The sequence below is a fragment of the Podarcis cretensis genome (genome assembly GCF_951804945.1).
Source record: "Podarcis cretensis genome assembly, chromosome: 2".
Classification (NCBI taxonomy): Eukaryota; Metazoa; Chordata; class Lepidosauria; order Squamata; family Lacertidae; genus Podarcis; species Podarcis cretensis.
In genome coordinates, this window is record NC_137171.1 from 82285255 (window position 1) to 82311495 (window position 26241).

A 26241-nucleotide genomic window follows, 5' to 3' on the forward strand; every position below is an offset into this window, starting at 1 on the left:
GTCAAATGCTTGATAGCTCTGCTCACATACACTCCCCACCCCGCACCCCCTGGAAATGTGATGTTTATACAGTAAGCTCTTGTTGTATTCCAATAAGCTGTTGTATTCCCACTGAGTCAGCAGCCAGAAAATTTAATAAGTTTAGGGCTCGTTAATATGCTATTTTTTCCCTATACAGAAGTAATGTTTCTGCAGAGAATCATGTGTGTACCATGAGGTACAATCAGCACAAGAGCTTGAACTTTGTTATCTATGGGTAGGGTTTTTTTTTGTAAACTTTGTTTATATAGTGGTTTCACTGTTCTCAATTTTTACTGTAATACAACTGTGCTTTATTATGTTGAGTTCTCTTGGGTCTAGGGTGTCAAGTTACACAGTGTCAAAAAGAGGAGACAGATTTGCATAAAATATTCATATGCCATTTTATATGTATATCTGCCAATTTGAAAATAACCTTCATAATTTAAGTAGAAATGCAACATCACTATAGTGGGGGAACGCTATGACTAGGTCACGTACATGCCTTATTAGCACCCGGTAAGCAAACTAACTGTTGATGGGCAACTTCAATACCTTTCTGCTCTCCTTTCTTGTGCCGCTTTACCTTTAAACCACACCTGAATTGACTGTTCTTAAAACAGAGGACACCTTTAAATAGAGGCCTGTCTTCTGACAGCCCTTCAGATAGAACACTCTTCTCTGTAAAGTGGGGCAGGTGGGTATTGTATTTGTGGTCCTTATGAAAACTGAAGAGTTTGTGCACAAATGTTTCTTTAAAGAAACAAAGCATTTTATTGTGGGGAAAATGTGATCTTAGCCATAGAAAATCATAAAAAAGCTCTCAGAATTCCCCCCGAGTTTGTTCACTTTGATAAGAGCCATGTGAAGATGTCAGACTCAATCATTGTTGGACAGAAATTAATTACCTCAGTATTCTTTATCAGCCTGCTCAATAGGCCCAATATTTGTTATTTGGCAGTCTTAATCTGGGGATGTTTAACCAGAAGGGGCAAAACAGGGAGAACTAGACTAAAATAGTGCAATGATAGCCAATGAACATGCTGCAGAAATGTAGAACTAGAAATATCGGGTTGAATTCCAAGTAATATGATTTGAATTACTCTTTTGTGTGGAAACTGTTGAAACGCCGCCACCCCCCCCAAAATGGTACATGAGTTGAACCTGTCATCCAGCAAAGTAGAACAGTTCAAGTTTTCAGCATCTGTGCAGGCAATTGACATCACAGGAGGTGAGCAATAATTAAATAAGAAAGATGCACATAAAGCTATGTGAAATATTTTGTGGCACAAGCCCACAAACAAGTTTCTTCCTGGAAATAAAGAAAGGAATGGTGTGAAATCTGATGTCTTATTTGTATGTGTTGAAAGCTCTCCTGTGTGGAGCATGTGAGTCACCCTGAGCAGTCGTATCAAATCGCAACAGAAGCTTTTTACCATTGTATCATTGCTCTTTTGTAATTTAAAACACAAACACCTCACATTGAAAGCTGTATAATTCAGGCGTTTTTCGGTGTATTTTCCGGGGGGGGGGGACGACGACAACAATTTTGGGTTTCTTGCAAAATCAAAGATGATAAAATCTCTTATTTCTTGTTTACCAGATTGTTTAGTGTAATTTTGGAACAATTAACCAAAGAAGAAGAAGACGGTGCCCATTCGAGTGGGAAATCAGGTGGTTTTGATGTAAAAGCCCTAAGAGCCTTTCGTGTGTTGCGACCCCTCCGGCTTGTATCAGGAGTGCCCAGTGAGTCATTATCTATTTTATTATTTTCTTGCAATTGTTTACTTGAAGAGATGAGATCCCCCCATGTCTATGAAACTACATAGTAGATGTTGCCTTCCTTATTGATTAATTTGATAATGTCTATTTTGAGATGTCACTCAAAATAGTTTACTAAAGTTTTGGGATGGTTTATGTGAATATGATAAACATTCACTAAGTAGGTAAAGGAATTGATTTTGTGGACTGATCCTATCAATTAAATGCCAAACTAGATGCTACAGTAAAAACGCAGCTGTCTCTGAAAATGGCAGTCCCATGTATAGTTCCCTTCCGTAAGGCCTTGTAGAACCTACTTGTTCCTGACCTCAGATTATTTTCTGTTTTCCTCCTACTGCTAGGATGTGTGGAAACAAGCTATGACACGAGGATATGGCAAATTCTACTAGACCATGCTGAAGGGATAGGGAGAACTAGATATGTGGCTACTATTTTTGGTGTCACTAGGCATGTTTCACATCTAGTTTGGACCTTAGGCCTTTACTTAAATACCTCCAGTGAATGAGAACCCAGCTCCTCTTGAGTTAGTCTAATCCACTGTTGAACAGCTCCTGACATTAGGAAGTTTCTTATAATGTTTAAGAGTCCATGTAATAAGCTTTGGAGAAGCCCTCAGGGAAATATTGTGCAAACATTTGCTCTAGATCACACTTTCCCAAACTTTTGACTTCATTGACTCCTTGATAAGCTTATGAAGTTGCCACTGACGCCCAACCCAAATTCTTAGGAATGCAAATGAAATTAAGTCAAGATATAGCACCTATATACCTATAAACAGGATGATCTGAGAATACTGTTTTTTTTTTTGTAGAATCACCTTATTCAAGACAGACATTCCTTCCTCACTTGCCTTTTGTACATTCCTGAGGGTCATAGTTCTTAATTATTATTATTGTTTTGCATTATACCTTATAAACATTTTATTCCCCCAGGCCCTTTTCAAAATGTGTTTTGTTATCAAATTTTCAAACAAGAAACATAAAAAAGAATACAAATGTGTCAGAAAATTCAAAGAACCATAGGGATTTATTCACCTGATGCAGTGTGCCAGGGAGGTAAATATCAACTACTTTGGGAAACCTGGCTCTGGAAAATGAAAGCTGGGCTGCTAAAACTGGAAGAACTACTAAAACAAGCAAGTCCAACACAAATGACATGTGGATTTGCATATAATCCTTTCTGTTTCATTGCTATTCATTGCTGCCTCTTTTTTTGAGGTTGTTTTGGATTGAATGAAACCTCTCTCCCTCTCATCTCTTGCTTTTAATATTTGATCCAGAAGCAAGGTCATAATGCTGTGTTTATTAGACCATAATCTGTTGCCATGGAAATGATGGTAATTGGTACAGATTTAGCAAAATTACTTCAATGGAGGATCAAGCTATTGTAGGAAAGATGCCATGAGTGGGGAGAAAGCCTTTTGGTCAGATGCAAAGCTCGCACTGCCAACAGACTGATATCTCTAATTTTGTACATGTGTTTCTCTCGATACAAGCAAGAGCTGACCTTCCCTCTCTTTTTTTTAAGTGACAAGAGAATTAGAATGTGTGTGTGTGTTTTTAAAAAGCTTGTTTTTCTGTTTTCAAGGGCATCTTCACTTAGTACATACCCTTATTAAAAATTATGCTGGTACTTTTTTGACCGTACTTTTTGACACTACCGATACTCTCTTTGACCAAGTATTCTTTAAGAGAGCAATGCAAAGCCCTAGCTGGAAGCAGTGGGGTGGAAATGAGTGATGCAGATCCACATTTTCAACCAAGACTCTGCTGCTTGTGCCACCCAGGGTTAAAGGTGTGTTCAGGAAGCTAGTCTTACTTTTTGGCAGTGCCAGCCCATAGCAGAGTGGCCTGGAGTGTAATCCTCTTGATGAAATGCACTGTATTCAGATCCATCAGCTGGCCCTATCCTGCCTCTCCTGTTTCAGAACCTTGCAGTGGCTACCCAGGGGAGAACAGTGCCAGCAGCACCGTGCAGTGCACTGTACTTTTGGTGGGTGCAACAGTGGATATTCTGCAATGGTGATACACCCCTACTAGGAGAAGCCTGTTGGAGGGCCACTTCTGTCTCAGCATAACCCCACTCAGGGGTTAGGATTGCTCTGCAATTCTTTCCCCACCAAAGTATTTACAACCCAGGTGTTGTAAATTTCCACCATAATTTAAGAACCACTAAGTGTTAGGTGTTAGTTTCCCAAAATAATTCAATCTAATTTGGCTAGTTGAGTATTCCACTTAGGGACTGGGGATATATTAAAATAGTTTGCTATTGTTTAATACTTTATGAACTGCTTACACATAGGTCAGCTTGTCAATTTGTAATACAAAGAGCCTGGTGGATTTTTGCTAGACTTTTGAAACAGAACATACCCGTATTTTTCGCTCTATAACACACACCCGACCATAACACGCACATAGTATTTAGAGGAGGAAAACAAGAAAAAAAATATTCTAAACAAAACAGTGGATGTATGATTTTTGTGGTTCATGCTGTGGCCACAGACATGTGATCTGACGGTGAGTTTGAGGTAGCCCAATGCAAAAATCCTGAGGATCCATGTGGATCCATGCTTTGTAACCACGTTTTTGCACCACTGCGGCCCCAGGCAACAGTGGGTGCGTGATTTTTTTGGTGCAAGCTGTAGCCATGGACATGCTATGTGATCTGATGGTGAATTTGGGGTGACCCAGTGTAAAAATCCTGAGGATCCATGTGGATCCGTGCTTTATAACCACGTTTTAAGTGGGGAGGGAAGGAAAAGCACTCAGGGGACAAGGAACACGCGTGGGGTGGGTGGAAAAGGATGCTGTTAATAATGCAGAAGAGGGGTATAAGAGGAGAAGCAAGCAGGCTCTGCTTCTCTCCCTCCTCCCGGCTCGCTGAAAAACTTTGCTGCTATTTAGCCAGCTGAGTGGGGAGGAGAGAGGGACAGAGAGCCTGCTTGCTTTAAAGGAGCCAACCGGACAGGAGTGCTTTAAAGGAGCCAACCGGAGAGGAGTGTAAGCGGCTCCTCTCCTCTCCCGCTTTGTTCCTTTAAAGCAAGCAGGCTCTCTGTCCCTCTCTCCTCCCCACTCAGCGGCTCTTCTCCCGCTTTGCTGTTTCAAAGCGAGCCACGGAGGAGGGAAGGAAGGGGAACCATGGATCCTCTGCTCACGACTGCAGCAGATCCCCCCGCCATCCGTAGGCATTCGCTCCATGACACGCGCAGACATTTCCCCTTACTTTCTAGGAGGAAAAAAGTGAGTGCTATGGTGCAAAAAATACGGTATTTTTTTAAAGAACTCATGCTGAACATTCTGACCTTTGACAATCCTCTTAATGGAATACCTCCAAACTTCTGACTGTAGCTGTAGGACAGGCATGGGCAAACTCAGTCCTCCAGATGTTTTGGAACTACAACTCCCATCATCCCTAGCTAACAGGACCAGTGGTCAGGGATGACGGGAGTTGTAGTCCCAAAACATCTCGAGGGCCGAGTTTGCCTATGCCCGCTGTAGGATTTTGTGCTAAGGGCACCAAGGTTTTATGAAGATGGCCTTCTGTTTGTCCTCTTGTATTGGGTTGCTTCTAGTTGTGTGACTATACAAAATAGTATCAATATCTCTCTGTGTGTTTTTTGTGCTTCACAGGTTTACAGGTTGTCCTGAACTCCATTATAAAAGCCATGGTCCCTTTGCTCCATATTGCCCTTTTGGTATTATTTGTAATCATAATCTATGCTATTATAGGATTGGAACTTTTTATTGGAAAAATGCACAAATCATGTTTCTTTGATGATTCAGGTGAGTAAAGAAGCTGCTATTTATAACTCGAATAGAACTGTGTAAATCCATGGCTTGAAAAACAACAATGCCCCTGAATGTTTAAAATATTGTTAACCTTGATCTTCTTCACATTGACCTTTATTGAGGATTCAGAAGTGAGAGTAGTCAGGGCTAGTTTGGACAATACCCAGAAGCAGGGAAAACTGAGACACTTGGGGCTTGCTGGAACACACAAGGTGGACTGTTGGGATCTTGCTTTGGAAGAGATCGAGGGCTTCCTACCACACATGTCCTAAGTAGAAGTGTTCAGTGCCTGTTTCCTTTTTTATTGCAGTTTGCAAACACACCCTCATTGTCAACCTCAGACTGAAGTACAGGAAAGCTACTACTTTATTAAAATAAGCTCATGCTAAAACCATTGGCAGTTGGACTGGAAGTTAATCCACACATAAGACTGATGCAGCTCCCTGTTACTAAAAGTAGGAAGCAATATTGAGATGATTAATAGAGACACTGGACATCTAGAGATGCTACAGGGCTAGAGATGCTACAGGGCATCCTAAATATGAATGCTAGTAGTCAAAAATACAGTTTATCAAGGTTGCTAGTTGCAGTGGAAGAGGAGTAAGATCTGGTAATCTACTTCTCATTCCACAGGACTGAATGACACATGATATACTGTTGTTTTTGTTTCAACTAACTCTAGAGCAGATCAGAATTAGGTTTACATCATTCACAATTTCACTGAACAGATGTTTGGTTAGTTCTTCTAACTGTGGAAAAGTAAGGACTACAGTCCATTGATGGTGTTCGCCTATTGAGATAGGTAGGACAGAAGTCCAGGAGGCTAACAGTAGGTGGAGCCAGAGCCAGTGGCAGGTGGAATCAGGGCCAATGGAAGCAGGAACAACTACTTCTAGTTTTGTCTCCGCCCCCTACTTTCTGTGTTCTACGAGGCCAATGCTTAGACTAAGGAGGGGTAAGCTGACAGCCAGTTGTCACCCACTGGACTGGTTGTAAATTAGAAGGCCGATACGAGCAAACTGAAGTTGGTTGGGCAGTGCCTCCTTCACCCTAATGGACAAGCCTCCGCTGTTACTGACATAGATATAGAGTGTCACTACTGTAGAGCAGTGTGATAATGTATACAAAAGTGTGTGATGTTGCCTTAATAAAGTGAATTTCCACCAGGAATCTACATAGTGTAGATTTAAAATAGGCCAAGGTTGTATCCAGGCACAGTTTTGAGTATAGTACTGAGAAGGAATCAGTGTGGTCTGCGCACGTTTTATGATCAGTTATTGTCTGCACTGGTGTTCCTAGTTTGCTCATTAATATGTCACAAGCTTTTCTACAGTTTTTTTTCTGCTAATTTCTTTCAGCAGAAACTAAGCCATATGTGTGTGTGTGTATAAAATCTCTGAACTCAGCTGCTTTCTGACTCCATTTCAAAACAGCTCTGCTTTTTCCAAGCCGGAAGTTGAAAACTTCTTACCCTGAAATGTTTTTGATCCATTTTTAGATATATTAGCTGAAGAGGATCCTGCACCTTGTGCATTCTCAGGGAGTGGACGTCAGTGTCCCATGAATGGCACTGAATGTAAGGGTGGCTGGCCTGGACCAAATGGAGGCATAACCAACTTTGATAATTTTGGCTATGCAATGTTAACTGTGTTCCAGTGTATAACAATGGAAGGATGGACTGATGTGCTATATTGGGTAAGTCACCAGTGATACTTCTTGTGCGTAAAGGAAAATAACCTTGCTTTGAAGCATCCTCTTATACTCTTCTTCCTGTCACTGGATTTTCTTTTCAGGTTAAATGCGTGCTCTGTACATTTAACTTTATGCAAGTTCCACTTTTGCAAGTCAAATTTGTGTTTCCGTGCTTTCGAATGTTTCATTAAAAAACCTGCTTTTGTGAAGGTACTTTATGTTTTTTTTTAAAAGCTGACATTTAGCATTTTCCCCCCAGTTGCTTCATTTACTTTCAGTTTCGCTTCGGCATGCTTTGAAATAAATTTATATTATTTTAAGTTTATAAATCATTTTGCAAGCATGCTGCCTATGAAGTATAATCAAAACTGGTGATTAAATTGATTCAGATTCCTTATAAGAGGGCAATGAATCATGTCCCAGGTTTCTAGAGCTACTAGCTATTGATGTAGTGCCCACTGCTGGGAAGATGTTGCATAAGGAGTGCTAGTTAACCATTTAAATTATGCCTATAGACTTTCAGTTGCAGGTGCTATACTTTCATGTGGCTACACATGAGTATTCATATAGAGCATACCAATGCTACTAAGGTAATAGTAAATCCATGGCAAAATGTTAAATGAAATGTTAACAGCACAATTATATGCATATTTATGCAGAAGTACCGTATTTTCCGCCCTATAGGACGCACCGTCCCATAAGGCGCACCTAGTTTTTTGGGGGGGAAATAAAGGGGGGGAAAATTATTTTCCCCCCAGGCACGGGGCTGGGGCGGGGGAAGCCCGAGCTTCCCCCGACCCCAGCCCCCAGAAGAGGCAACTCTCCGCAAGCTGTGGGAGCCCGGCGCCAGGCTCCCGCGCCTTGCGGAGAGCTGTGTGAAGTCTGGGCGCACTGAGCTCAGTGCGCCCAGCCTTCGGCATGCAGGCAACTCTCCGCAAGCCGCGGGAGCCCAGCGCTGGGCTCCCGCGCCTTGTGGAGAGCTGCGCGAAGCTTGGAGAGCGAGAGGGGTCGGTGCGCACCGACCCCTCTCGCTCTCCAAGCTTCAGCGAAAGCCTGCATTCGCCCCATAGGACGCACACACATTTCCCCTTCATTTTTGGAGGGGAAAAAGTGCATCCTATGGGGTGAAAAATACGGTATATCCCACTGTGCAGTAGGGCTTACTCTTTTGTTAAATTGTTTAGGATTTCAGCCTAAATGAAAGAATTCTGATTAGTTGTTCCATTTGTTTGTCCAAGGATGATGATAAGAAATAATAATAATAATAATAATAATAATAATAATAATATCCCTCTTAATATCCAACATCATATCCAAGAATATCTCAGTCAGGGAAGCCACTGAGCCAGCAGGCTGGGTAGTACAGTGATAGCAGCCATTATTTTTCTTCAATTATGGCCTGAACCTCATAACCGGAACCTAGGACAAAGTGGTTTTCTGGTGAGCAAAATCATACTTTTATTAACCACAGCTACTATCACCCCTCTAGTCTTGTTTGGTGCTGCAGAGCATGAGAGTTAATTGTAAACCAACCTGCCCTTCACCCACAGCACCAACACACCAGAGGGCACAGTAGTTAGTCCACCATGAATCTGTAGAATGGGATGGCCTGCAGGTGTCTGAGTCCCTTATTTCTCTGATAAAGTCTCTTCCCTACACCGTTCTTTCCCCTATCCGCAACCACCACAGCCACCCCTTCTACCTGTCTTGTTTTCTGACCAAGGCATCTCCGGACACTCAAGCTCTTCTAGAATACTTTTCAAACATGTGGAGGTAAACTCTAAACAGTAATGCAACCAACAAACAAAATGTGTTACTTTGCATTGCCACGTTAAAAGAAGGCACTCGTGTGCATAGGGTGACAGAGGAAACATGGGTAGATGTCAACCTCAGAAATGGCATCCAAGGTCATTTCCAATGTTTACGTATCACTTCACAGTATGGCTTAGACTACTTTTGGGGAAATTGTCAGAGCTCTGGACGTATTTAGACATACTGTACACCAAATTGAAGGTAAGGAGCTTGGTTACCAAACATATAATCATCTTGGAACTCTGTTTTTGATGGGTGAATTGCTATTAAGGCTCAAACAGCAAAACAAAACAAAACAAAACAAAACAAAGCAAAACATAAAAACCCTAGGAACTATGGCAAAATCATGGATTTAGACTGCAGTACTGTTTGAATCCCTTATAGCTGTATCAAACCTATTACATACTGTTATCCAACTCATTTCCTATAGCTTAATGCATGGAATGTCCAAATTGGATTGATGCTGAAAGCAATTTATCTGTTAAAGTTCCAGTGCTGTTATGTATTTGGCAGCTCAGCTGTTTACCGTCATTTTGGTATATAGTAGAGTGGGGAACCTCAGGTCTGGAGGGCAAATGTAACCTTCCAGCTTTGGGAACTCTTCCCTAGGCATTGTCCTCTCCTCAATGGCCACACACAACTCCTTCCAACCCTGCCCTATATCCTCCTCAAGTACTATGCCTTGCTGTAACTGTTCTTGAACTCTAATAACCCCTCTTGCTTTGTCTGTGTGGAGGATATAAAGTTGTGTGTTCATGGGATTGTAGAACCCTTTGACTTTATGTGTGGCTGGGATGCGGCTTCTGTATGAAGGTTAGAGCCACATCCATTGCTCTTGCCATTTTCGCCTCTGGTCCCTCCACTGGCGCACAATCCTGGATGGTTCCCCTCAAGTGAATGCCTCCTTTGGGCTACCAAAGGTTCTTTGTTTCTGTCCTATGTCTGTGTCCAAATTGACCCATTGTTTTCAGCCATGCAATGTTTTTCCTGAAAGTAGTATAAGCCATGATGTGACCTTGAAAATTATCATGGCTATATCTGAGGGTGTCATCTACCCAAATCCGCTTCGTCTCCCTAGGTACAGTTGATTTGGTATGGGTACCTGCTTTTAGCATGCCAGTGATGATACAACAACCACATTCTTTGATCAACAGAAGGGTGAGGAAATACCCAAGGGCAGTCATCCCTGCACCGACATGGGAATTGTTCCTGAAGAAATGCTTCTCACAGGCGGATGCTCCCTCTGACCATCTGACGCATCTGTTTACCCACTTACCTATTTGGCCTCCCACCGATCCTGACGAAATAGCCAAGCTAATAGCTCAGCTGAAACCGGGTAAAGCCCCAGGGCCCGATCTGATCCCTGCCGAAGCCACTAAACTACACCCAAAATGGTGGGCTGGCATCTTGGCCAAAACCTTCGATGCAATCAACGCTTCTGGCCTCATCCCCAAAATATGGAAGGAGGCCATTATAGTACCAATTCATAAAAAAGGTTCTCCAACGGAGCCGGAAAACTACCGTAACATCAGCCTCCTTTCGATTATAGGGAAAATTTATGCCAGCTTCTTGCTGACTACACTATTGCGATGGGTAGATGAGACTAATCAGATTGGCCACGAACAAGCAGGGTTCAGAACTAAACGCTCTACAACCGATCATGCGATAGTTCTTTATCATCTCGCACGGAAGTACTCCTCTCCTCCCCGGGGCTACCTTTGTGCTGCCTTCTTAGACCTAAAGGCAGCCTTTGACAGTGTCCCTAGAAATATCCCATGGGAGAAACTTGCGAAACAGGGCATTGATAGAAGACTCTTATGGCTTATAAGTCAGCTCCACGAAGATACCCTTGCCAGAGTGAGACTTACTCCTGCGGGCGACCTCACAAATTCGATACCAATAAATAAGGGAGTGCGCCAAGGATGTATATTGGCTCCCTGTCTATTCAACCTATTTATCAGCGACATGCGAGCACCCCTAGTTAACTCTTCTTTAAGTATACATGCGCCTAGACTAGCGGACTACCGCTGCCCACTCCTTTTATATGCGGACGACGCGGTAATTCTATCTTATACACGTGTTGGACTAATCAGAGCTCTGAAGATCTTTGCCACGTATTGTCAACTCAACCAATTAACCATCAACCATGTTAAATCCAAGATTCTGATTTTCTCCAGAAGCCGGAGATTATACAAATGGAAGCTTGGTGGAGCAAAAATAGAGCAAGTTCTAAAATTTCAATACCTAGGAGTTATTTTTCAATACAATTTGGGGTGGAAAGCTCAAATTCAACACCTACTTAACAAGGCCAAAACTCTGTCATATGCGCTCCTCCGATTCTTTTTTTCGGATGGAGCTTTGCACGTTCCCTCGGCCCTAAAGGTGTTCAAGGCAAAAGTGGTTGCCGTGCTTGCTTATGCTGCCCCGTTTTGGGCTGTGATGACAGATCTTGCTCCTCTCGAGACACTGCATAATCAATTTCTACGTCGGCTCCTAATGCTCCCTCTGTGCGTAAGTAACGCAGCCATGCGACTAGAATTGAAGATCGCATCCTTAGAAACTTGCCTGTGGAAGCAAGTCTTCAATTATTGGTTATCATTGTGGCATAGACTACCAAACCATTACCTTGTCCAATGCTTATGGCGAGATGAATTCTCTAGCCCTTGGACTAGTAGAATTCATGCCAAACTCCTGAGTTATGGAATCTCTCCTTCAGATTCCCTAAAACTAGACCAAATTACTGCTCAAAGACTGATCCGCCAAAGACTGGATGACATCGATCTACAGCGAAATTATATGCTGGGGGGAGGTGTTTGTTCGCCTCAGAACATTGGTATCACATTAACTTACTGCGTTCCATCATACCTCTCCTCCCTTTCGACTGTTGCCCAAAGACTGGCCTTCACCAAAGCGAGGTTCAACGTTTTTCCCTCCAACGTCCTGAGACATAGATTCTCAAAGGGCCAAGCCCCTGCCATGTGCGAATGTGATAAGGAGACACCGGAGTCGCTCCAGCACATTAAGTTCACTTGCCCCCTGTTTAATGTGCCACGAGCAAATTTGTTGGGATCAATCATATAGAAACTAGAGGGCACCCCATCAAAATTCCACCTTGCACAAATCTTGCAGGATAAGGATACTCATACGACCCTGAAAGTGGCAAGGTTCCTGGTCGCTGTCCTTACCCAAAAGCGACGCCAAGGGGCACTACAAGCTAACTAAGGCGTAGTATGCCATTCTATTCTATAGTATTTTATTGTTATAGTGGTGCTTTAGTGGCTGTTTTCCCCACGTGCACAAGTTGTTATTTATGTCTCGTTTTTACCTGTATGGGCCTATGGCCGTAAATAAAATTACTAAAATTACTTACAACCACATTCTGTTTGACCTACTATAATATATGCATTATTTGGTAATGAGTGTTTGTGATTCAGTTCATAACAACTGGCTTAATAAGATACATATTCAGTGAATTGTTCTGGAGCAAAATATTGATTAACTTATAATGTCAATATGTTTCAGTATGTTTATTTTATTTCTGCTTTCTTATGATTGGAACTAGTTTAGCAGATTGATGTCAAGTGTTTGGAGGAGATGCATTGTCCTCATATGCTGAACTATTTCATTTAAAATATAGCTGTACAGCATGTACATGCACAATGACAGCTGGCAACTGTCATTAAAGGTAGAAAGTGCTGTGATACATGGAGGATTGTTTCTGTGACCAAAGGCAGTCTCCCACTGAAGATGACAGAAGAACAGCCCTAATGCTAAGTGTTTATGCAACCCACAGGGATTTAATTAAGTAATGCCATTATTCCCCATGTGGCATTAACTTCTAAAGTAGCTTCTGCCACCCATGGAAACAGAAAATAACTACTCCCTGTGTTTACATATTCAGCAACAAAAACAATTGGCACTGATGCTATTCTTGTCTGCTGCTGCCAATTAGTTATAAACGAGTGAAATACCTGCTATTAAGACACAGGGGCTCTGTAGGTGTGGCGAGAGGGCCTTTATGTTACATGGAATCTTGGAAGGAAAGTGGTATTTCTGCATGCGCTGTACTCAGAAGTACATTGCAACACTTAACTTCAGCATTGGTGGAAGCTAGGCCATCCAGTTCCAGGTCCTGTTGCCCTTAAGTGTATAATTGCTTTTTCCCTTTTCCCTTGTTTTGGTCATTGCAATAACTAGACAGTCATTTACCTATATGCGAGAAAATGAAGGGGATGGGGTCTAAACTCACATTTTGTCCCTGGGGCCCTAAGACTTGAGTTGAGTGGTTGATTTTACCCCCACCCCCAATTGCAACCCATTTCCTTTGTTTCATAGACCTCAGTGGAGCCAATGAAAATTATGGCTGCCCTTTCAGATACAATATATAACACAGAGATAAGGAGCTAGAACAGTAGGTGAAACCAGGTTATGCTCAGCAGAACTTAACTTTATAATAACAAAACAATTAACAAATCTGAAGTTAAATAGTTACTCTGGTTATTGCTCAGTTTTATTGCTTCGGTACAGGAAATACATTGCAGGGGTTCATGCTTCTGTGTTCTTGCTCACTCTGGTATGTCCTAACTAGCTCACGGGTCTAAATGTGTATGCACAGTACCCTCTGCTTCATGTGTTACTCACATGAAGGAGAACTTACACAATTAAGGTTCAGTGGGGCCTTACCATTTACTCTGCCCTTGTGGTCACATAGTTGTTCCTGGCCCTGCCCCCATCCACCAGTGAGGCAGAGATGGGAAGTCCAAGCAAAAAGAATGAGTCTATGAGGCAGAGAGACGGTTATAGATATCTTAGTAACATTCAGATATACAGGTGATTTCACCAGAGGAAAAATAATAAATTTTACCACTTAGTACTCAGAGGGCACTGAGACACAATTGAGCATTGAGTTTCAAATGAACAGTGTAGTATGCTGAGCCCTCTTGGAGAAAAATAATTTTAAACTACTTTACAAGAAAATACCTGTCCCAGCAGAATGGACCATCGTTTGCTCTGACACAACTCCTTGTATCTTAGGCTTCTCTGACACCTAACAGTGTCAGAGCAGCATGGGACTACTATCCTGTAAGAAATCACTGTGCATATTCCCAAAATAAGTACTGATTCAGAAAACCAACAACTATGCCTGGCTTCAGATGCCCAGCTTTCTCTCTGCAAGAGGGCTTCATTCAAAACGGTCTAGGTGTTCTGTGGCCAATCTGCTTTCAGAAGGCTTCAAGTGTGTGATTACTAGGGTTGGTGTCACTGCCTGGCACTCCTTCCCGACTGGGCACTCTGTTAACATCTATCTTAAGTACCCGTTTCCCATAGTGCGCCAGAGTGACACTATATCAGGGGCATTGTGGGAAATTAAAATGGCAGCTCAGGTCTCAGAGCACTGCTGCCTGTCACCACCAGTGCCAGTGGTGAATGTGACCCACTAGAGGGTGATTAATTGCAGAGGACCCAGTTGTGTTAGGTCCCAGTGCAGTGTTTGCATGAAACATATGTAATCCAGCATGATCTCCATTTGAGTGACTTGTGCTTCACTCAGCTAAAATGTTATTCTCACTGTGCATTTGATCAACAATCTGAAGAGAGGACTTTCAGCCTAGAAATTCAGAGCTTTGGGTGGCTTTTTACTGAGCACAGGACAAACAACTATTTCCTATTCATATGATTAAAAATAGTCCTGTAAGATGTATTCAAGTAAGTGAATATTAATCAACTTTAACAAAGAGTGGTCTATTAATTATAGCCACCATACAGTATTATCATTTACGTGCTGATCCTTTAACACCTAATGCATTAAGACTTGGGTTGGATCAGAAGATGAGTCATCATTGCTTATTCTAGCTGCTGCATCCTGTATCTCAGGTTGAGAGCCCTTAATAAGGTTTAATCATTGGCTAGCTGGCTGCAATAAATTGTGGGCTCCCAGAGTTCAATAGGTAACTGGGTAACCTGATCTGGGTATAACAGCCCAGCATTATGCTTTTATGGCATATTTAAAAAACAATCTATCACTTAATTCCTTAAAGTTTCCTATAAATGACTTATAAAACGTAATGTAATATGTGTGTGGCAGTTAAAATAGCATATAAGCACAGCAGGTGCCATTATAACATTGAGGTCACATAATAGATTAGGAATATAAAAAGTCAATGTGATTGATTTGGCGATTGTCTGGATCCAAAATCTAGTGCTTGCACGATATCTGATTGATGTGCTTTTATTTGTGCATGAAAGGCATTGTGTTTGCCAAGTTAGGAATGGTTTCTGCTTTCACTCTGCAAAATTGAAACTTCCCACAGATTTGCAATAAAGTGCATACTGAGGGACAACTAGATGTTGAAATGCTCCTTGATTTTTTTCTCTCCACCTCTTCCTAGAAATATGGAACATATGTGTGATGTGACATTTTTTCTATGGTGCAGTCCTGTTCCCAGCTGCATGTCGTGTTAACCCTGTAGTTTTATGCCAAGGGCAGCTTCCCTTCCAAACAGCAGCACAACAGGGGAATTTTTGTTAGAACTATGGCAGAGAAGAAAATTGCTTTAGAAAACCCTCCCTGTGTACCACAGACCCAGTCCTGATTCTGCCTCCCCTCCAGATGTTATTAAAAGTGAAAAAAGCAAACACACAGTGTGTGGATATATCGCCCACGACCGGTATTAAGGGCAGACTGCGATGACAGATTAACTCAGCGGTATATCGCTGGTGAAACTGCCTCCTGAGTCCCTCTGCTATGAGCACCCAGCACACTGAGTGAAAAGCAAGCGGCAGCCAGACCCTGGAAGCAGAGGGTCTCAGAAGTGGTGCTGATTTCACCAGCGATATACTGCTGAGTGAAACCGCTGTTGCTGTCTGCCCTCATACCGCTGCAGAGGGAGAAACAAGTTGCATCACCGGAGCGTGATACAGATTGTTCCTCCCTCTGCTTCAACAAGCCCTATGTCCCTCTGGCTTGAGCAATCTGGAGGGACATGGTGCTTGCTCAGGCAGCGGGGGAGAGGGAGAGTCTTCTCATCTCCTGGCTGAGGAGCGCAAACAAGACCCCCCCCCCTTCTGGCACATGTACGCGCTGGTGGGATGTGGGGCTTGCTCAGCCAGGGGGCAAGAAGGCTCAAAGAAGCACTCCTGCCCCCAGCTGAGCCTGAGAAATAAGGTGGGTCCTGAAAATATACACCTCAAGTTTCAGAATTCTGGTTAAAGAGACATGTGTTCAGGATTCACTGAAAGCTGTATAATGAAGGTGCTAGATGCACCTCTGTGGAGAGGGAGTTACATAACTTAGGAGTTGTCACAGAGAGTGCCCTTTCCCGGGGCGCCAGAACACCCCATGCTTCTGAGGGTGGTGGAACAACCAAGATGGCCACTTCTGCTGAGCTTAGCACCTCAGATGATCTGCAGAGAAGGAGGTGGTCTTTCAGATATGGGGGCCTGATTTGTTTAGGGCTTTAAACCCTAAAGTGAGACCCTTTATTGGGCCCAGAAACGAACTGGAAACCAATGCTGTTGGAGGCAGGGATTAAGGAACACACAGTGTGACAGCATATTTTTTTCATATTCCATGTTACCAGGAAGAGGGCCGAAAGAGACATGGAGTGGTGGTAGTGCTATGATTCTTGTAACATCTACTTCCTTGTTCACTTGACATATGCTGTGGACAAGAGGGAACTTGTGGTCTGGTTGTGTTCTGAAGCCCAAAGAGCATAGGGAAGAAGTCGGGCTGGTTTTGCTGGGTGGCAAGCTGTTAGATTTGAAAGGCATTGCCTTTTAAATCAACTTGATATCTGAGCCTCTGAGATCTCAGAGCAGAGTCTTTGAAACCAGCAAGGTTTTCAGAAACTGCCTGTTATCCTCCAAAGAGTGTGGAGCTGACCAGAAGGCTTTGAAGTCTCTGTTCTAGGGTCAGCTGACCTACTGTGCAGATATCAAAGCTTGCTGGAACAGCTCGCACTCTTTCAGAAAACCCTGATTTCCAAGGCTATTCTTGATGCTGATAAAAATACCAGCAACTTAAATGCCAATTAAAATGTTACAAAACCAAGTAAGAAAGGTATAATTTCTACCCATGCAAGAGCTGTAAAAGAGGCTGAGGTGCAAGGGTACTTAATCTGGCATTTAGTAAAATACTGATAAAATTCCTAGGAAGCTAAGAGGCAGTCAGAAATGTTCGTTGGTTGTCCTCTGTCTGAAGCAATTGCTCTCAAATACGAATGTCTTTATAGTGTTGGAAATGAACTTTTAAAATCCAGTTTACAAATAATGCACAAAATAAAAAGAAGAATATTAGTTGACTAAAGGGTGGCAAACAGTTCTGTGACTGAAGCACTTTCTTCTAGACCTGGGACTATAAATGGAATTGGAATGGCAAATATATCCTTTCTGCCTTCAGTCCTTGAACATCAGAATGTGGATTATGACTCTCTGCACATTTACCATGAATATGAAAAACTGACCTTTTTACTAGTTAAAAAAAAAAAATCAAAGATGGGCACAGACAGACACCACCACCCCTCCCCCGTTTTCAAAACAGTTAATAATAATTATGAAGATTTCTTATGGCAGTGCAGTAGGTTTCTAGACACTTAATAAAAATACAGAGAATAGCTGTCATTTATAGTGAAACATACAACTTGTAAAATATTGACAAAATTTTGCTGGAATGGAGGAGAGGTGTGTCAGCTGTGGTGTTATGAGCAGCAGGGAGACAAGCAATAGGTGGAGCCAGAGCTAGTAACTGGCAGAGCCAAGTAATTATATTATTGATCCTCTTTTCCTACTCAGTTCTACAAGGGTGACACTACGTATAAGGAGAAGGAATCTGATAGCCCCGTTGAGTTGGAAGTTAGAAGGCAGGTGCAAAACTGAGGTTGGTAATGAGCCCCCATTGGTTATAAGCAGGCATCCCCAAAGTCAGCCCTCCAGATATTTTGGGACTACAGCTCCTATCATCCCTAGCTAACAGGACCAGTGGTCAGGCTTCCAACCTATATAAAAACATAATTAAACATTACACATTAAAAGGCTTCCCTATACAGTACATCTGTTCTTGCGTTTTCTCCAACCCCCCAGAGCAGCTTTGAGAAGGATACTGTGTATGCACAGGGAAGGTGTGTGAGAGAAAAGTTCCGTTGCACAAGCAGAAATCCTTGCGCTAACAGAACAAGTGCATTGGATATCACCCATTTGCTTTATATTTTTGTGTCTGGGTTTCAGTTTCTAAAGTCCTGGATTTTTATGCGTAGAAAACTGAAAGCTGAACAATTAAATAAGATTTTGAAACTTTAAACTTAATTCAGATTTATATATCAAACCCGAGCCTCTTTGCCATAGTAACCCAACCCTGTGCTTTACTGTACCCTTTACTGCCTTGCTTGAGCCACAGTTGAGCCAAAGTCTTTCTTTGTTATCATTTAGTAGCTTCTTTCTACATATTGCCTCCTATGTCTTCTAAATGGGATTTAAAACCTTGGCTGTATAGTTATGCTGAGTTCTAACTCTCTTGCTTTACAGTATTTTTTATTATGCTTTTGGAATGGTGATGATACACGGGTCGTATTTTGCTTTTCTTTCCCTGATGATTGTGAGCAAGGGGGTGCATTTCTGTCACTTATCTGTGTTTCTTCCTCACCAACTGTTCACTATTACAAAATTAAATTAAACTGTTTCTATAAGATCATCTTGTTTCTTACAGATGAATGATGCTATGGGATTTGAATTGCCATGGGTGTATTTTGTCAGTCTCGTCATCTTTGGGTCTTTTTTCGTTCTAAATCTTGTTCTTGGTGTATTGAGCGGGTAAGCATACACCTTTTTCGTCCTAGAAGCAGAGTCCTGTATTCGGTTGCCATGAACACATAGGTATATTATGAGAAGATCACAATAATTGGGGATAAGATTTTAAAAATGAATCACTGGGATTTTTCGTTTTAGAACAGCATGTATCCTTCAGAGGCCATGCAGCGTACAATAGCAAGGGCAATTTCCTAAAAAAATAATAGGCAGATGTAAAAACGTAAAGAGATCATAATAGACTTGTGCTTAGTAATTAACTAACCACTACCTTAAATTCCAATATTTTTTCCCCCAAACCGTTAAACAAATTATCAACCCCCGTAGGGCATAGGTTCTGAAATGTGCATATTGCTATGGTTAAATGTAATCTAGATATTTTAAAGCTCCTAAATGATCTTCTACACATTTTCTTCATCCCAAAAGTAGCTTAGAAGTCTTTTTATAGTACTGCCAATATTGGGCATCATGGTGAACTGCAGTGTAAGTAAGGGATGGAGCTGTGAGAGGGATACTGCTGGTACACTGAATACCTATGTGATCTGTCAATTGCAGGAGGACTCTGCTGTGTAGTGAATAGCTGAATCATAACATGTTTCCTTACATTTTACAGGTAAATGATGCAATAGGATGTGAATGGCCATGGATCTATTTTGTTAGTCTTATCATTCTTGGCTCATTTTTCGTACTTAACCTGGTTCTTGGTGTACTTAGTGGGTAAGCAGTTAGATTAACCTTGTATATTCCACCGCAGTGTGTGAAATGGCCTATGCGTTTGCACAAGCTTCACAGTGATGGCTTTTCTGCATGTCATTTTACCAGTGTTTTCTTTTCTGAATGTCTGAACTTTTGTGTTTCTGCCTGTCTATGACACCCTGTGTTTGCAGTGGTTCCCAACACCCCCCATCACTGAAGAGTAACTAAATGAAGTACTAACTTCCTTAAAGACATCATTTTGCACACAATGAGCGAAAGATGACACCTGTGTAAGCATATATATTTTAAAATATTGATAAAGGCCGTTGTCCATTTCTGAAAGCCTAGTTTCAGCATTTGAAAAGCTTATCTAAACAAACACACAATATCTTTTGTGTAACTACCAGCAGGATATGCCTGTTAGCAGGTGCTTCACATTTTCTGCTTCTATTGACATTGGTTGTATGTTTTTTACAAATCCTTTGATGTCTCCTGTATATTGGTGGAGATGTCTTACCTAAAACTATTGAATATCCAGGACATTGTGCATGCAGCTGGCTCTCATCATTGGCTGTGAAGGTCACAAGTAGGCAAACATCGCTATAGCTGTCAATAGGAAAAGCTTGTCAAACTATCGCCATATGTTTTTGAAGCTCCTTACCTGTATTGTAAGAAGAGCATGGCAGGATGGCACCAGTTATGGTGTCTGCATAAAGGGAGATGTAACTAAGTGGGCACAGTATAGCCTATAGCACTTCTCCTATTTCAGCTTCAGTTCTCCAAGCCACCATGGGCAACAACATTGACAGAAGAATAGGCCTGTCTGACTATCTGAAAATGATTAATACCCAAACAGATAGCCACAGTCCAAACTTCTGGCATTAAACAGAATGTGATTACTAGTCAAATGGCAAATAGTAAGGAAATAAGCTTGTGGCATACAGATGTAGGGCTAGTCTGACATCACTGTCTGCATCCATAACGTATCATGCAGGCTTTCAAATCAGAACCTGAAATTCAAGTTGTGTTGTTTAATAATTTTATCCACTCTTGTCAGTAGTTCTTCAGGTGCAAGGGAGCTTGTTCATGCATTCTGCCTTGGGTAAGCCCTTTTTTGGGCATTTGGGGCTTAAACAGGAGGTCTTTCCTCCAATTTCTCTGCACATGCTGGCTCTACTTCAGGTTTTTCCAAATTGAGCAGGAAGGTCTGAAGGGAAAATGGAAGTATGTTCATCAGGAGGTGCTTAGAATCTGCCTTCAGACCAGGCTTCCTCAAACTCGGCCCTCCAGATGTTTTGAGACTACAATTCCCACCATCCCTGACCACTGGTCCTGTTAGCTAGGGATCATAGAAGTTGTAGGCCAAAAACACCTGGAGGGCTGAATTTGAGGAAGCCTGCTTCAGACCATCTGAAGTGGGACCAGCACACATGGGAATATTGGAGGTGAGGCTTACATGCACAATCCTGTCCCTTTCCTCGTTGAGCCCACGAGCATTCTCCCCAAACACCTGAAGAGGGCTTTATTCGAACTGGAAGATACAGCAATAGGCAGCAAGTTAGAGTTCATAGTCATCTATGTTCCAGCAATTATCAGAAATTTTATTGTTTCACGCACTTAAAACTGGGCACTATTTTCCTAAACTGTGTTGACCTCATTAACTGCATTAATCTGTGCAATGCAGCTTACACAATGGGTACACACATATTTTCCACAGACGAATAAGAAAATGTAGACAACAGAATGTTTTTGCAGTCCTATGCAGGGTGTAGCTAACTCAATGGCAAGTAATCTTTTCAGCTGAGTACAGTAGTAGAAATATAAATGTAACAAGGCTAGCAAGTCTTCTGGTGTCACCCGTCCTCCTATTGTGTGTGCAGATGATTTATGATTGAATGACAATGTTACAGCAAAAATGTTTTTAAGAAGATACTGAAAAGTGCCCTCCTTTGTTTATATATTTGATTATATATTTTTAATATAAAATATATATTTTACTGTGAGCTTAGAAACTTTGAATAAAGACAGAATCTCTATTTACAAACAGAAATAAAGAAAAAAAACCCCTGATTTGTTACACAGTAGCTGCCTTAAACAAAATCAGTCCAGTAATCTACCAAACCCTGTGCTGTTAGCCTGGCTAGTCTAGGGCTAAGTGTTTTCCAGACTTGCAGTAGTGAGGAATTGTGATCTTTTATCAATGCTTCTCTCCTAGTAACAGTATATGCTTAAGCCTACAATGCTGTAGCCTGTTGCCTCAAAGTAAGCTCCATTTGGTTCAGTGGGACTTACTGTATATACGCAAGCCATCCCGAATATAAGCCGAGGCACCTAATTTTAGCACAAAAACTGGGAAAACTTATTGACTCGAGTATAAGCCGGTTCACCACACCACAAACCTGGTGGGGGTGGCAGTGGCAGAGGAAGAAACAAGCAGCCCAAAAGGGCTGCTTTCGGGCTGCTTGTTCCTCCACCGCCACTGACAATGGCAAAGGTGGCGGCGGAGGAAGGAGCAGCCTGAAAGGACCCTCACTCGAGTATAAGCCGAGGGGGGCTTTTTCAGCATAAAAACTGTGCTGAACAAGTCTGCTTAAATACTTGAGTATATACGGTACTTTTTGAGAGAGATGTGTAGGATTGCGCAGTAAATGAGCCGTCACAATGGTTTCAACATATTAGTTAACTTCAGTGGGATTTAACTTACTGGATTTGTATTATCCTATGTAGCAGGTTCGGCTAAGGAATAGTGACTTACCTAGGGCTACTAGTGTGCTTCATGAATTTGAACCTATTTCAAGACCAACATTTCCAAGGCCACCATACTCTCCCATTCATAGAGCCGCTCACAGAACACAACCTAAGTCTGCAAATACGACTGCACTTCCCCAGTAATTCAGGTGAACTATATGCACTAGCTAACCATGCATAAGTCTTTGCATGTCCTAACTCACCTAAGAAGAGAACATGAGGCTTAACAAAAAATTTTTTAAATGGTTGCAGAGGATATGGAGTAATGCAAACTGTGACTCTTGTTAAAGGACATTTATTAGCTGTCCTGCTCTGAGCTGGTAGATACTATGGGTTTTCCACAATAAAAAAGCGATGTTCTAGACAAAAATAATAGATATAATTAGAGGATAAATAGAAAAGCCCCCCTGGAAACTTCTTGGGCAAACCCAGTTGAAATGAATGCAAACTGTGCTAATTGGTACCTATTTTGTGTTCTCCCTGTTCAGCTGGGCTTGGTCAGGAGAAGTTGGTTGTTGCCAAAACTGATACCATTTTGTTCTTAGTTTAGAAAATAAAAATATATATTGAGTAATTATGATAAATGTTCAAAATGTAGGACAACTAGTCAGAAGGTTGTATTTCACTGTTTTACCAGTCTGTTGGAATTAGAATAGTTCCAGTTTAAAGATAACAGCCCCCACCACATCTGTAATTTGCACCATAAAGTGAAATCTAACCTAGTGTGGGTGAGTGTACACTCCTGCAATGGGGCCTTATTTTCCTTTTCTGACTCCTGCTGCCCTCAGCCACATTTTGTGTGTGAGAGAGACTGGAGGGTGGAGAAGATAAATTGGAACTTGCATTATACAAGCAAAATTCCATTTCTCAGACATCATTGGATATCACCTATTAATTTTTGGACTGTAGGTGCCAGAAAGTAGAATATTGCCTTATTATTTTGCGTGAAGAAGGCTTCAGGCAAACCTAAGCTCTGAATACATAAAGGGCATCTCTCAAACTGATGAGAAAAATACTATCATTCTGCTAGTATAGATACAAGGATAAGGCTTTCTATATGCCTGTGGTAATAAGCATTATCCCCCCTGAAGTAATTAATGCAACAGATTATCTCCAAGGTAAATGATGCAAGAGCGTTGTAAAATATGCCTCCTGAATCTCTGTATTAATTAGAAAAATATTGAAGTCACCCAAGTTTTGGAGACATAAAAGGTTTGGTTTTTTTTGTTTCTTTTTAAGGGAATGGCTTCTAGGAAAAATTTCCCTTGGACATACATGTAGGTAGTCACATATGCTTTTAACCCTGCTCATAAAATCAGTCATATTGTCATATATAATGTGATTAATAAACACATATGTCTGCATAGATGCACATTTTTAAAACATAACCAGACTTCCACAAGGCAAAATGGTGATGATCATTTAAAAGGTAATAGCTCTCCCAAAATAATCCCTGTGCCTTAAAAACATGGCTGTATTTAGTTCTCTGGATTTTAGGAACTAAAATCTGGAATCTGTGCTGAAGATGTTTCCATATGATATGACTATTTTCTGTGTTGTTGATTTATGCTCAGCATTTTGAAAAGTGTCTAATGTTTTTGATCTTCGTATTTCGTGTGTTGTGTTTGTGAACTGCATGACTGACGTGTTTATAGAATGATGTACATGTAGGTAAGATATAATTTGAGAGACCTTTTGTTTTACATCTAGCTTTCTTTAAAGGTGAGTATGTGAGAATGAAATGTTGAAATTGTTTTTAAAAGAATAATAATTTAAAAAACCCCACAAGATTTTAAAGTGGAGGTCATTTTTTAATATAATTTTCATGTAATTTTAAGATAACATAGATTGCAAGAATAGGGAATGCCCTTAGTAAATATTATTTTAAATTAAGGAGTCTGTTGACAGCAAAGGATATATTCCAAGCATTTGAAGGGCACAAATGTTAGATGGCTATCATTCATGTAATTCATTTTGTCAACAGCCATGCATTTCTTTTCTCATTATCACATAGTGGTTCTAAGCACAATTTTAATGACTTGGAGAACTCTAGTTTTGGAGTAGACAAATTTGTTAGGATATTGTATGTATGGACCTAAGCCATTTGAAAGTAATGTTTTATTTCTGTTGAAGTCCCACCCACCCCACCCTGGTCATATTTGAGATGAGAATGTTGCTGAGTCAACTCAGATTTGTCTGTAGTTCCTTCCGTAGAATGCTTGATATTTTACCCATTCTGATTTCAATTTATTTCCACATTCTAGGTGCATTTAAGTTATAAAATTGAATCTGTCAACGAAACATTACTTTCTGCCTGCAAGCCTCAGTATGAGGCACAGTTATAGGGGCACATTCCAGACTTAGTCCTTTGAATAAAGATTGGGGCAAAGGATAGCCATACACCTATGTATAACACTCCTATTTTTAGTGCTAGAATATTATTATTATTAGGACATTTCCCTCTCTATATTATTTATATAAAATTCAAACAACTGTGCAGGGTACTTTAGATTTCATTTATTCTAAAAAAAACACACCCTATGAGGCAGTGTTCCGAGTTTACAAAGTCAAGGCCACCCAGTAAGTCAACAGCTAGGATGGGATGTGAACATTCTTGCTCAAAATTTAACACTCAGCTGAGCATAAGGCACTGATGCAGCTATCACAAGGAAAGGAAAACCTCCTGGAGTGAGCTATGAATGTAAAACTGGGTTTCTTACTAAGCTCTGAGTGCACAGAGCCTTGTAGTATGCATATATTTTTGTTTATTCCTTTGGTAAATTGATTTATATTATTGGTTAAAAACCAAATGGCTAAACAGTTCGAATTAGCTGACACACTGCAAGACTGTAAAAACAGTTTAATTACAAGAATCTAAACTGAAAGCTGCTTCAGAGAACTCTCTCTGGAGTGGAGAGGCATGTTTTCTTTTCTCCCTCTTATAATAATTGAAGCTTATACCACCAGTTAATTGATGTTCACTATCAAACAGACAGATAGCTGATAGCTTCAAAAAGGTGTGAGGAGACAACAAATTAATGGCTATTGTCATGATAACAAAATATTCAGCCTCCACATGCAAAAGTGACATACCTCTACTGGGGTGCAAGGAACAGGAATTGTCACTGTTGTACCTGACCAGGAATATTTGGTTGGCAACCTTTTGATCTGTTCAGCAAGACAATTCCTACACCATTTATTGCTGAGGTTATCTGGTCAAAGCATTAGCAAGCAGTTCAGGGATTTTGCCTTAATAATGTGGAAGTAGCATTTCTGATTTGAATTAATATATTTTTATGCAGAAATAATATTTAAATGGCATACTTTGAATGTATTACCAGCGTATCTGCTGAAACTATTTTATTGTTAAACAAAGAAAACTGGAAGTTGTGAAAACAATTCCTTATTTACAAGTGGAACAGCTCTTAATGATGCGTGATAATCTGTTTCTCAAGAATAGTTCTAACCACTAAAAGATGCTTTATACTGAAGACAGATTCTGCTGCAGGCATTACTATTTCTCTGGGTAGCCATGGGAACAAAATAAGATCTTTCCAAACACACTTTAATAAATATCTGTAAGTTGTATTTACTTCCTTGCTCGAGGACAGCAAGGAGTATATATTGACGTGTCCCCATATGCATCCTTCTGTAGGCACTGCGGGTGAAAGTAATGTTTTTATTCATTTAGCATATATTTTCCTGACATTTATTGCATTCTCGCACAACAATCATGCTGTTTTTTTCATGGATCCGTGTAATGAAAAAGAGTGTTGTTTTTTCTATATGCCAGTAATCACACACATACCTAAGAACACTTGTCTACATGGCACTTTGAGGATTAATGGGGAAAGGCATTTAAATAATGACGCACAAAATAGAAGATGGCAATGAACTGTCAGCTGCA

The 26241-nt window shown here is 41.1% G+C and overlaps 1 protein-coding gene across 18 annotated transcripts in view; it reads left to right on the top strand.

Annotated features, from left to right (window-relative positions):
- The window catches only part of CACNA1D (calcium voltage-gated channel subunit alpha1 D), a 214424-nt gene that overhangs the window by 79497 nt on the left and 108686 nt on the right, over positions 1–26241 (top strand). For 12 of the 18 annotated variants that reach the window (XM_079964931.1, XM_079964944.1, XM_079964946.1 and 9 more), the window contains exons 5-8: positions 1622–1764; positions 5430–5582; positions 7087–7283; positions 19504–19607. In XM_079964931.1, the coding sequence (XP_079821057.1) occupies positions 1622–1764; positions 5430–5582; positions 7087–7283; positions 19504–19607 (597 nt within the window). Of the gene's footprint in view, positions 1–1621; positions 1765–5429; positions 5583–7086; positions 7284–18792; positions 18897–19503; positions 19608–26241 lie in introns of those variants that run through there. The other 6 variants (XM_079964941.1, XM_079964943.1, XM_079964939.1 and 3 more) reach the window with 2 other exon arrangements.